Source organism: Netta rufina (genome assembly GCF_964035555.1).
Source record: "Netta rufina genome assembly, chromosome: 15".
NCBI classification, from domain to species: Eukaryota; Metazoa; Chordata; class Aves; order Anseriformes; family Anatidae; genus Netta; species Netta rufina.
Genome location: NC_140138.1, coordinates 11066599 through 11079336, shown reverse-complemented (window position 1 = coordinate 11079336; position 12738 = coordinate 11066599). Strand labels below are relative to the sequence as shown.

Sequence of the window (12738 nt, the reverse complement as noted above, 5' to 3'; positions counted from 1 at the left end):
GTGCTCAGAGCACCGCGCTGGGATCAACCAAGTCAGCAGCCGTGTTTGTGTTTCTCTTACCAACAAGAAGGCTTGCTCTGGAGAAACCATCTCGATGTAGTGTAGGGATGGCATCTGTGTGCTGCGGGATCAAACGCAGGCTTTCAGCGTCTCAAAAAAAATTTAACCTTCCTGTGACCTGGAAAAATAATAGGAAAATAAGTTTAATGCCTTGCCAGTCTGTTTTCCTTTTTTTTTTTTTTTTCTTCTATTTAGTAGTGCTAATCCACTGGATTTATTAAACACATAGTAACCTGCGCTATAGAAAGCTTTGAAATATGCTTACAGAGATCACCAAGTGGCTAAAAGTAATGCCCTTGTATTTTTATCTTATTCATCCTTTTTGTTGGCAACGACATAGGGAAGCGAATACTTCAACATATTTTAGCTAACCTGACTGAATAAACAACATAATCCACAAATACGTGCATGTGTACACATGTGAAAATCAAGGTTGACATTTGCTCTTTATGTAATACCTGAAGAATTATTTTAGTGCATGATAGGAATGGCACGTGCGAAAGGAAGCCCGAGGGTGTGGGAGCTTGCGAGCAAGGAGGGCCACAGCCTCCACTGTACCAGAGCACTCCTGTGACGCCTCCCGGCTCTCGCCACCGCTGCAGTGACACGTCATGCTCGCTGTGCGGGACATTTTGTGACCTCCACACACAGACCGTGTCCATCGGTCCAGCACTTCTTGGAGTGCCACTGCAGCTGATGCAGTTTCCTTTTATCGGCTGTGTAAGGAGGTCCATTTGTCATCCGGCTGTGTACGCTGTCCGTTTGTCATCCGGCTGTGACACGCAAAGCAGGGGAAAGGGGAAAAAGGTGGAAGTGCTGGGTTACACACCCGCAGTTCTGTCTGTGTGGTCTGAGAGCTGTGCCCACATGTATTGCTCCTCTGGTTTGAGGCTTCTAGAACTGCTGATATTTCACAGGTGTTGATCATCTTGAATTGTAAAGATGAATTTCTTAGTATAAAAGTAAATTTTATCAGGAAATTTTCATTATCACCCAAAGTATATGATTAGACTTAAAAAAAAATAAGTTTATTCCATGGAGTGCTGTGTTACTCTCATTGAACGGGGGCATGTAGAATTATTTTGGTAGGCTATATGGCTTTCTCCTTGAAATATTTCTGACAAACTCAGTTTAAAACACTAACTTCCACATATCCACATTTTAAAAAGGCTTACAATTAGATTAGACCACCAGGCTTACTGTCAGGAGTTAAAATTCACTCGTGGCATGCTGCAGGAAGGGTATTGTTTTGAATCACCAAAATATAAATCCTAATTTGGGGGAAAAGGGGCCTCTGGGAGTCTGTGAGCATATAAATTCTAGCTTAGTACAAGTTATCTATTTGACCTTACTTAGTTATGTCTGCTTATATTCTGTCTTGGGTCACACATTCATAACCTGGAAAGCTTTGTAGTTAGAACACATTGATGGATGATGTATTAATGTTTCTCTTAAACATGAAACATCAAGCTGACTAATAATTAGTCATAAGAATTAGACTTTTTGATTAAACACTGTCATCCCGATTTTTTTTTTCTCTGTTCTATTAGACCTGTTTTAAAACAATATTAAGCTAATTTACAGCTGAGATGGCTTAACATGAGGACTTAATCCTGCCCTTATGAAAGCTTTATTCTGGATTTCAAAGAGATGAGATGTAATAACGTACAAAATGGAACACTATGATTGGCTTTCTATAGGGCCTTTTGAATCTCCTCAACGGGTTCTCAAACAACATGAAAGACTCAAAAAAATTAATGTTGCTGTTTTTTTCTAATTGACTTGTAACGTTATAAACAAACTAGTGGCTATACAAAGGTTAGCTATGAATAGCAGTAGTGATGGTAATATGAGTAACATTAGACCTACTTTTCTGTCTTAGTTCTGTAATTTCGGATTTTGACCTAAATACATTGTTATCCACTCTTGCAAAAGTGCCTGCAGGATGTAAACTTGAAACTACGGGGAGTCTGTGCATTGTTTGGCTGTACCCATACCTGCTGAGCTATTGTTCTGCGAGGTGTGTCTTTAAGTAAGAAGCAAAGCTGCGCCTTTACAGGAAGGCGCTTTTACAATGGCTTTCATTTGTTTTGAAGATTAACCTTGCTTATATGGCTATCAGGAACTGTGGAAGATATGATACCTGTACCCGGGTGGAAATACACCGTTTGTTGCTCCTCAGTCTTTCCTGCCAGGCTGGTTAACACGTTGGTTTCATGGGGTGAAGGGCGCACAGCAACCTTCATACCAGAGAGTACATCCCCCTTCAGCTCTTTTTTGGGAAGATCACTTGTGCCAACGCTACCATTCTGCATAAAAAGATGTTTCCAGTTGCCTCTCTTGAAAGTGTTTCCCTTCGTTTCCATTCATCCTAAATAATAGAAAGCTGTAGGATCTAATCATGTGCCTCCTGTTCTCTTCTAGTTAATTATTCTGTTCACGAGAGGTAGTGTGTCACTAGAATATAGGGCATGAGATTGACAATTAGGAGGCCTGGGCTGCGTTGCTCACTGAACAGCCAAACGATGTCTTGTGAACCACTTTCTCTCAGCTGTTGCCTTACTTCGTCATGTCCCACAGGACTGAGACCAAAGTTTTATTACAATGTCTGTGTACAGCACAGCGGATGTCAAATAACATCGGGGTCGTGTTACTTCTGACAGCTTTAAGGTAGTGGGCCTCGTGCTCAGAAATTCCTCTGTTCTGCCATCTCTGCTTTTTTAGTTCTCAGATCTGGCTTTAATGTATGACTAGTGCTACTGGTGGTTGGTCCCAGTCCTTGTCGTGACCTTTTCCTTAGACTACAGATACGGGAAGCTGTAAAATAGCAAGGCATCACCTGAAAATAAACAGCTATAAAATTGATTTCTGAGTGGCTTGTTTTTAACTCTGTAACCTCTGAAGTTAAAGGAAATACTACAATCATTTTAAGTGATCTGAAATGTCTTGGCAATATCAAGTTCATATCTGATCCTGAAAAGGGAGTTGCCAGTGACAGTTTCGCTTTTTTGAAGAAGTGCTCTATGTATTTCTTCCCGGAATGAAGCTGCTTTGAAGACGGCAGCAGTCATTAACTGTATAAAAAGAGCTCTCAAAGCAACGGCAGGTTTTTGTTTGCTCTGAGAATCTAGCCTCCAGTAGAAAAAACAATACATATGCTTCTCTCTAATGCTGGAGAGAGGAAAAAATCATCTAAAAAATATTTCATTAGGTTGTCTTGTAGATCCAGCAGGGAGGAGGAGGAAAAAAAAAAAGCTGGGTCTCTATCAAACACAAACCCTCAGTAAGAAAGATGAGCCTTGCACAGTGCTGTGAAGATCAGCTAAGCATACCCTGTGTTAAACCGAGCAAATTCCAAAGAGAAATTTCCATTGCAAAGGTTTTCACTGTTTCTCATGCGTTCCTGTCTAGAAATTGGCGCAGACGCTTCTGCTAACAATCAAGCACTGTGGCAGCGCAAAGACTGAAAAACTTCCAGAGACTGCTTGGTCTAATGGAGAAAAGATCCCTTGGTTGTATGCCTTCCAGCTCCTGAAGGCTTTGAGCTAGAAATTGTTTCTTCATCCTTCCCAGCAGCTTTACGTATACACAGAGCAGATGTAAGGTACCGGAGCTCTCCCTGGGAGTTCTCTTCCAGTGGACTTGTTTCCACAGCGTGGTCTCTATCTGCTGAACCTGGACACCCGGTATGTCTCAACTCAGCTAGTGAAAACAGAGCTGAAAAAATGGGAGAAAAGAGCAGAAAATTGCTTCAAAGAGGGGAACTGCTGCGCATATTCTTGCTGGAGTTTGGTCACCCCCTCCTAACTGAAGACTGATGCAGGTGCAGTCACTGTTTTCTCAGTCTGAAGTCTCATTAGAAGATGTCAAGAAAACAGGCATCTTAACCCTGGATGCACATTTCAACAAAATTAGTATTTCAAGACTAATAATTATCACACTACTGTTATGATTTTTGGATGGGGGCAGTAAGGTTTTTAACTCCTTGTTGTGCAGGGCAGGGTAAGCTGAGAGGGGATCCGTCTTGCAGAAAACCCGTTTTCAATAGGGGGTGGGGATTCCAGGTGGCATTGGGATTCTTACCTGCTATGCGCGCACATTTTCCACATCATGTAGAGCTTCTCTTCCCCCGTATCTTTGGAATACAGGACTCTATCCTAAAGGAATTCCGTAATTCATCTAGTCGCATGATTTGTTAACTCCATATATGCCAACAGCTACCTTCCTTAGCGCAATGCTGGGAAGAAAAGTCAAAAAGTCGGTAGCAGGAAGGAACACAAGTGCCTAGTCGCACAGTGCCAGCTCCAGCTTCCTGGAGCCTCCAGCAGAGGCCCAGCAGCCAGGTTTCCAGCAGTCAAACAGCTGGGGTAGGAGGAGGAGCATTTCCAGACACTGCAGCTTGGAAGTCCATCCAATTAAGTTGTTGTAATAGCCCTGGGCGTTGTTGGCCCGACCTGAAACACACGTTCCCACATGATTTCTGGATGTGGTTTGTGAGTTAACCCAGACCGAGGGCCTGGGGACAACAGGTAAGTTTGCTCGCAGTGATTGTGTTTGGACGGGTAAGAGTTTATTGGTACAGACAGGAAAACAATCCCCATTGCATTAAATTTGTACAAATAAAAGCAACAGGGCTTGGCACTGTTTTTGTGTGTCCACTTTTGATGTCATAGGTGCTGTAGCAGTATCAGAACCTAATAGCTTTATGTCTCTTGGTATCATGTTCGCTCGGAAATGTGATACCGCTGTGTAATGACATCCCATCTGTCATCGTTAAAGAGAAACGATAAAATGATTGCTTGGACTACGGATTTTTCAATTCCATTACCTAGAAAATTGAAAGTCAGAGGCATGGCAAGAGTTGAAAATCTGTAGGTTTATAAGGAAATTCTTGCTACTGCATTTAACTGTGGCATGCTTGAAGGAAGCAGTTATACTGTCCCCCTAACAGAGATGCTGACAGTTACCATTATATCCCAGTACAGGAGACAGAGAGATGGGCCAGTAAGGAAGATCTTTTTAAGGAACACATTTTGAAGATTAACAGAATGACAACACACGTCCAAAAATCAGTTCTCTAACAGAGCTTGGGGAAGCAACAGGATAGACGCTAACTCAGTATTGAAGTCCTTTCTTACCGGACGTTATCAGACCATGTCATCGGACTGTTGTGTGTGAACCTGTAATTTTATCCAGGTCCAGCAATATTATATATGCAGGTCAAGTGTCTTTAATAGTGCCAGTAAAATATGTAATGCGATACATAAATACTGAAACATGCATGTGAAAACATAGAACTTGAAAGTCCTGCTGTGCGAACAGTATCCAGGAGATGTGAGTTGTGCTATTAAAAAGAGTGTTATTTAAAACAGTAAGAATAACAGAGTGGTGTCTTCAGCTATCTCATTATCTTAGAAGATTTGAGAACAGACTCAGCAGCTGTTTTTATATGAAACTGTATTTTGTATGATGGAATACAGGAGAGAAGAAGGATTGGAACTTTGTGGTTACTTGATTTTTAAATGACTGGGAAATGGGAAATGCCATACTATTTGTTCAGATATAGTTATTGACAGACATGGAAAGATTTGTTGTTAAACTAGAGAGAACTATTTTCCCTAAGTACTAAATACTAGCTGTAATGTAGAAAAGAGGATTTTTCAGTTTATTTTGCTGCTTGTTAAATAAAAGGTCTTCCTCTAATCAAGTTATCTCGTCCATTTCTTGCTCAAATCTTACACCATTGTCAGGAAGTTTTTTTTTATTGTCTGACTTTAGAAAACAATTAGTAGAGAAATGGTTTCTCTCGTGCTTCTTTCTCCATCACTTATTTATCATAAAAGCACGGTCTGTGCAAACTTTGATCATATACTCAACATCCTTTTTTATTATAAACAGACAGATTCCTCTTTAGCCCTAGTTTAGCCTGATTTTTTTTCCTGTTTGTTGATCTTAAATGCTCAGTTTCCTCACCCTTCCGCCTTTTGCTCTCCTCTTCCTCCTGAGTCTTCTAATTTTCACCCATCCACAGACTTTCCAGGTAACGTACTGTACATAAGAAACATAAAAATATTCATAAGTGACACTGAGATAAATACTTTCACCCATTTCTGAATTGCCTTGGCTATAACACAAATTTTATTTTGTTTGCTAGAATGTTATGGAACAGTTCAATCCGGGACTGCGGAATTTAATAAATCTGGGGAAGAATTATGAAAAAGCTGTTAATGGTAAGTCTTTTGGGTGTTAACTTTAGAAACAATGTTTAATTTTAATTTATTTCATTTTCATATTGGATGTGACGATTGTGTAAAAGCTTAAATTCCAAGTTGAACTTCATGCATTTATAAAACAAACTAAAAATCGCAAACACCTCAGCATATGTACCTCTTCTACCTCCTCTTTTTTTCTTTTTCTTTAATTTGGGAGGGGAAACAGGATTTTGGCCAAGTTCAAACACTGTCCTGCAGAAGTTGCATCCCAAACACATAGGCACTGAGCTACTGAAAAAAATTCTTTTAAAAAGTATGAATAACACCTATTAGAATCATAATATAAATTGAAGAAACAGTTATGCAAGATAGATATTGGGGTTTTTCCTCTTGGAAATACCTTCCAGAGATACTTCACGGTTTTAGATTTGTTTTTGCTCACCTGTACACGTGTCAGTGCATGAGTAAGTATGCCTATTAACAGAACAACGTGAATGAGTAAGAGTTGCAGGAGTGGATTCACTTTTTTCTTAACCATACTAAATCTGATGGCATCTTTCTAATGGAGTCAAAATCACAATCGGAAAATTTGAATCTAAGGGCACAGTTTTTCAGACTTTATAATATGTTTGTTTACTTCCATCATTGACTTAAGAGAAAGTATTTATATAAGAATTGGTTTCCAAGACTGGGCCCTAGATTCCCAAAGCTTATATTGTAGGACCTGTTAGAGCTTGCTCTATTTCACTTATGCAGACCTGTTGAGCTGCTTGATACCATATTAAAGCAATGTAAAATGTCTCCAAATTTGCCTCATTAAAGTCTGTGACACATATTTCCCTACATGTAATCTAGCACTCTGAGAAATGTGATACTGCAGAAGTAGTGCATAGCCAAATAGTTACTGAAATATCTCTTCATGCAAATTTTAGACAAGGCTTGAGACAAAGATAAAAAACAAAGCCTGCTGGAGATGAAAATAAGGAAATGTTGACTTAGTTGCAGTACCTTACCTTACGTGATTCATTAGCAAATGGAGTTTATGGATTATAGCTAGTAAGCTAGTACCAGAAATAATATGTTTGTCTGGAAAAAAAATTATAGCAGTTGTCAAGAGTTGCCTTTTTTTTTTTTTTTTTGCACTGTACTTTTGGTACATTATGTTGTGTCTTTTGTCTTTTTAAAATTCAATTTGTTATCAGTAATTCACAGTATAGCTGTGCCCAGCAACACTGGAGAGAGTCTGATAGGCATTGTGTTTTACAAAATTTGCATTTAAGACTGGTTGATAAAGCTTTTCTAGTATGAATGCTTAATTTCACATGAGTAAATGTTTGCAACATTGCAACAACTGTTGAGAAAGTGTTAGTCATCTTTGGGCTCTCATAAATTGTTAATCTTTACTCCATAAATTCTGAGTGATATAAATAGATCTTCAACAAGGAGTAAATATCCTGTTGCTAAACAGTCAAACATTTTGCAGCTTTCCAAAAAGTCAGAGTGGTCTGACAAAGAATACAAAGCTTCCAAAACTTCTATTGGATTTATAATACGTCTTTGTGCATTTTGAGGCTAAAGGGTCAAACCTCCTTTTCTGCACAACTACTGTTTACTAGCTGTAGTACTAATGAAGATACTATACAGATGGAGTTCTTGATTTAGCTTGATAAACACAGGTAAAAAAAATCACGTTTTCTTCCTTTCTTAGTGACTACACTAGGAGGTAAGATTGACTTGGGGCTATCTGACAAGGCATTAGATAGGCAGAGTTGAAATGACACAAGCTTTTCATAAACATGTGGCAGACTGCTCCGTCAGTAGCACCAACATAGTTGGTGGTGCTATTTTTTTTTGTAAACTTTTGTGTTTTTTTTCCAACAGCTTTATCTGTACCAGGGAGTTTTGCTATGTCCTGGTACTAAACCAACCCACTGATGCTGTATGCTCCTGGGTATATGTGAAAGTTGGAACTAAAGACTACAGCTTTGCTGATACACTTTGCTGTCCTGTCTTTCTGTCACCTGGTTTCACAAACTAGGAGGTAGCACCGGGACTTGAGTAACTTCTTCCAGCAGCAGGATATCCTTTTTGCCATGCAATGCTCTCTTTCTTTGTGTTCTGGATTCCAAAATTTCATAAGATCATAGATTAATGAAAATATAAAATCTTTCCATATTTTTAACTTTTTTTTTTTTTCTTCCCTATAAGCTATGGTAGTGGCTGGAAGAGCATATTATGATAGTCTTGCAAAGATTGGTGATATATCAGCTGATTCTCCTGTTTCTAAAGAATTAGGTAAGTGATTATTTTTTTAAATATTTTATAACCAAAACTTCTTTTTTGTTTTCCTACTGACACTTCACAGAACTAATGTAAAGTACAAAAGTATTAGAAAAAGAGCATTTTACTCTTTAATAATGCATAGATGGAAGGAATTAGATCACCTTAAAATGTATTTTTTTTCTCAGGAAACTTATGCTATTTTCATCACAAATGTCAGTAAAAGTTCTCAGATATATTATATTAATATTCTAGTTGAGCTTTTGAATGAGGAACTGTAGAGTAAAAGATATAATTTAGTCTATCAGTAGCCATTTACATTAATGTAAAATTAATCCAAATTATGTACTTTCCTGAAAATAATTTCTGAATTTTTCAAAGACTGTCGTCAGCACTGCATCTTGTATTCCTTTGGCTAGCATTGAAATGATATTGCTCAATCTACAAAAGTGAAGTTTTCATCAAAGTACTTGTAGTATTTCTGACAAAAATATAACATCGTTACAAAAAAAAAAAAGCTATGCTGTAAAGAAGAAACATTGTTTAAAGGCTTGATTTGCTTTTTGACTAAAATAACTGGATAAAGTGTCTTTCGATTATGGGCAATCTTTACTTTTGATTATGGGCAATGTAGGACTCTTTCATTGGTATAATGTGCATCTGCTTCTGTAACTAACTTGGAATAGTATGCAAATTTAGCTGATTAAAAGGAATGGTTTTAGTAATTTTTTCTTAGTGATTCTGTTGAAGGTGATTTGAGGGAAAGACTCTCCTTGAATGGTGACCACAGGTTTCTATGCACCTGCATATATTTTTGATTTGTTCTGAAACCTCTTCTGTGTGTTAACATTCTGTGTTCAAAGCTGGGAGCGGCAGAACAGCAAACAGTACAAAGCAAACAGTCCGAGGGTAGTTACTTTCTGTATTTGCTTTGCAAGTTGTTTACAGGAAACAGAGTTGCTAGTTTTAAACCGTAGAACAAAAGTATGAGAAAGTTAGAAGTATCAACCATTCAGTCTTATAAAAATGTCAACAAAAGCATAGTTATGATTTTTGTAATCAAGCAGTGGGTCAAATACATAGAAGTAATCTATTTGTTGAACTTTGTATTGACTGTGGGGTGTTATCTGCATGTTTGAAAATATTATTGGGTAGTCTCGAGCTAAATTCTGTTTCTTCCCTACTACAGGGGCATTACAGAACTGTGCTTGAAAATAGATTTTTGGTTTAATTATAAATTCTTCCATGCAGTTAAAAACGTTTTTCTAGACACATTGAGAAAGTATTGCCTTCTTCAAGCTCAGGTGTCTAGCACTGTATTCTGTTCATCTTCTACTTAAACTGGTACTGCAATAAAAATCTTCCTAAGGAAGACAGCAATTCTGGATTTCTTCCAGCATACTTTCTGATAGAATACTTAAATTAGTGAACATTGGAAAAGCCAAGATAATGTGGTTACACATCTGTGACAGATTAGTTACATTTTCTTAACTTTCTTGATAGTTCTGAAGCTAGACGATGATACTGAGCTATTTAGAAAAGAAAAGGATACACCCCAGACAGCTGTAAAATCATCTTTCCTTAAAACAAAACAAAAACCAATACTGGACAGCTCTTACCTTTTTGTATTTTAGAAATACTAAGAGAGATGCTAGGCAGTATTGGATGTGTAAAGACTAGTTCAAACTTTGCTGTGATGCATTCCTTTGAGGACCCTATTAACCCTAGCAGAGTTACCACAGGCTCAGCGCAATGCAGAATTGTCTGCTGTGAATTCCTTTAGATTTGCTAAAATGCGTGTTATCAACTACCAACAGCTCTATCACACATAATGCTTCAGGCACCCTTGCCAAAACAGAGTTCAGCAGTCATCAGTTTGGTTTTGTGACCTACCTGTGACCTGCCTTACAGGACTGTATTCTCTTGAGAATGAAGTGAGCTGACACTGGTTTGGTTTACAAGAGCAGCAATCTACAGGTGACTGGCAAAGAAGCAGAGAGTAGCAATTTCCATAATTTTATGCGTGCACGTTATCTGTATCCACATCTGATGCTCTGATATTTCTCTTACCTTGCCCTGGTTTTAAACTGCATTACGCCTCTTTCTATATCCTATATTAGTTGAAATCAATAGCAGTAATCCCACAGATGTCGGTAGGGGGATCATGATATTTTGAGTATATAAAACATCATCCTGGCTGCTCACAATGAATTAGATAAACCAACAATGACAAGAGCTACGTGTTTTAGAATGCTTTAATTTTGAGCATGAGTTGAGCTCCTGTGGTCTGGATTTCCGGTGTTAAGGGCTTTGGACAGCCAGCAAATTTAAACGTTTTAATTTGAGTAATAAAAATTGAAACATCCAAAGTAAGTATTGAAACTAATACAGCCAGTCTGTCTGAAAACAAACAAACAAAAAACTGTGACTTATCTATTTAATCAAAATCAGGTCAATTGGTGTATGGATGGCAAGGCTTTACAGAAATTACCTTTTTTTTCAGAAATCCATGGTGTTGTTTTTTTACCTCACTGTGTCAACTACAACAGAAATAAAGGGAAAGCAGATCATCAAATTATTTTTGACTCAACTTAAATGTAGATGCTTCCTGCATTGACTTTGTGTTTACAGCAGAAAAGTACCACCCACTAGGTACTTTTTGGCTGTAAAATGAGATATTAGAACAGGACTCCCCCCTTTTGCATAGCAGCCTGTGTTTTTTGCAGATACACTTCATATTAACATCAGCCTTATGAAGACTGAACCGGACAATAAGGCAGGAATCAATGTTTCAGCTCTTCCCTGTAGCAATGTCACCTCCAGTAGTGTCAGATGAAAAATAATGTATTATTCTTAACTTAGTCATGTTGCATTAAACTTCTTTCACTTAATTACAAAAGACTACAAGGCTTAGACGGCTAAAATACAGTATTATTTCTAATTTATGGATAATGTTTACTGGAAGATTATACTGAGTCATTTTACAGTTCAAACCCAAACCTGCTGGGTGACCTAGAGTATATTTACTGCCAAGTGTGATGTAAAGATTTGTATCAAAAACACAGTCAATCTTTCCTTCTCACAAGGAAACACAGAACACGTTCTGCCTGTAATGAGACAGTAAAATGGAGAATGCTTTCTTCCCTCTTCTGCTCCCATCTCGGTCTATGGAAATGAGAATGAAATGGAAATCCGGATATTCCAGATGATTCAGAGCTTTTGTACTAAGTATCTATATCTTTCAAGTCTAGCTAAAGTTCTCTGAAATATTTTAATACAGAATAATTTAATACGAGTAAGTTGAGGAAGCAAATGAATAATGCATTCCTAATACAATTCTGATAAATAAGGTATAAGTGTATTTAGGTCAACTTCCTTTCTAATTTTGGATTTTCCTAAATTTCTAAGCTTGTAGTCCCTCAGAATTAGCTACAAGAACTATACACATGCATGTTATATTCCTAAATTCAAGTTATTTTCCAATATGGAATTCTCATGTCTTTCTTTTCTAGGAACCTTTTCTAAATCACACCAGGAATTAAACATAGCAAACAAGAAACTGCTCATTTAAAAATGTAGTTTCATATTATTTAAATTACAGCATATCATAAAATTTCAAGTTTCAATAATGCACTAAAATTCACATGTATACATTAGCACTGTATCAGCATTAAAGATACAAACTTTCATGATGGTAATCTTGTTATCTTACCCAAAATACAGGTTTATGAGGCTTTATCTAATGGATTTTTTACTGCTTATAATTTTAATAAAGTCTCTCTTCTAATAATGTAGGTTGTCTTTTCACCCTTTCTCAAGGAATCAGGAAGTTTTCCTGCACATTCATTGAATACTTCTCATGTTTTCCCAACTATCCCCTTGTAGGTACAATAAATGGCAGCTGCTAAATGTGTTTTTAGTACTGTGGGTATGAAGTCCCAATTTGGTTGTTGTGTGGCAACTGTATCTATAGCAGTCACCCACAGTTATATTACGGGTCTGTACATAGAGCTTATTGCTCAAGAACTAATAAGTGTGAACTGTTCACTGCTGCTCATGCAACAGATAGACAAATCGTAAGAAAAATACTGTATTGTATGGTCTTGACCTGAGAAACTGAATTGCAGAAATTTGTGGCAAAAGGAAAATCAGAGACAAAAACCTCTTTTCTATTCTACCTAAACTG

General features: G+C 37.6%; 1 protein-coding gene across 1 annotated transcript in view; it reads left to right on the top strand.

Moving 5' to 3' along the window:
- The window catches only part of BAIAP2L1 (BAR/IMD domain containing adaptor protein 2 like 1), a gene marked incomplete at both ends in the record, with an annotated part of 40049 nt that overhangs the window by 2067 nt on the left and 25244 nt on the right, over positions 1-12738 (top strand). The window contains 2 exons of the mRNA XM_084295824.1: positions 6215-6290; positions 8481-8567. Coding sequence (XP_084151950.1) covers positions 6215-6290; positions 8481-8567 — 163 coding nt within the window. The remainder of the gene's footprint in view (positions 1-6214; positions 6291-8480; positions 8568-12738) is intronic.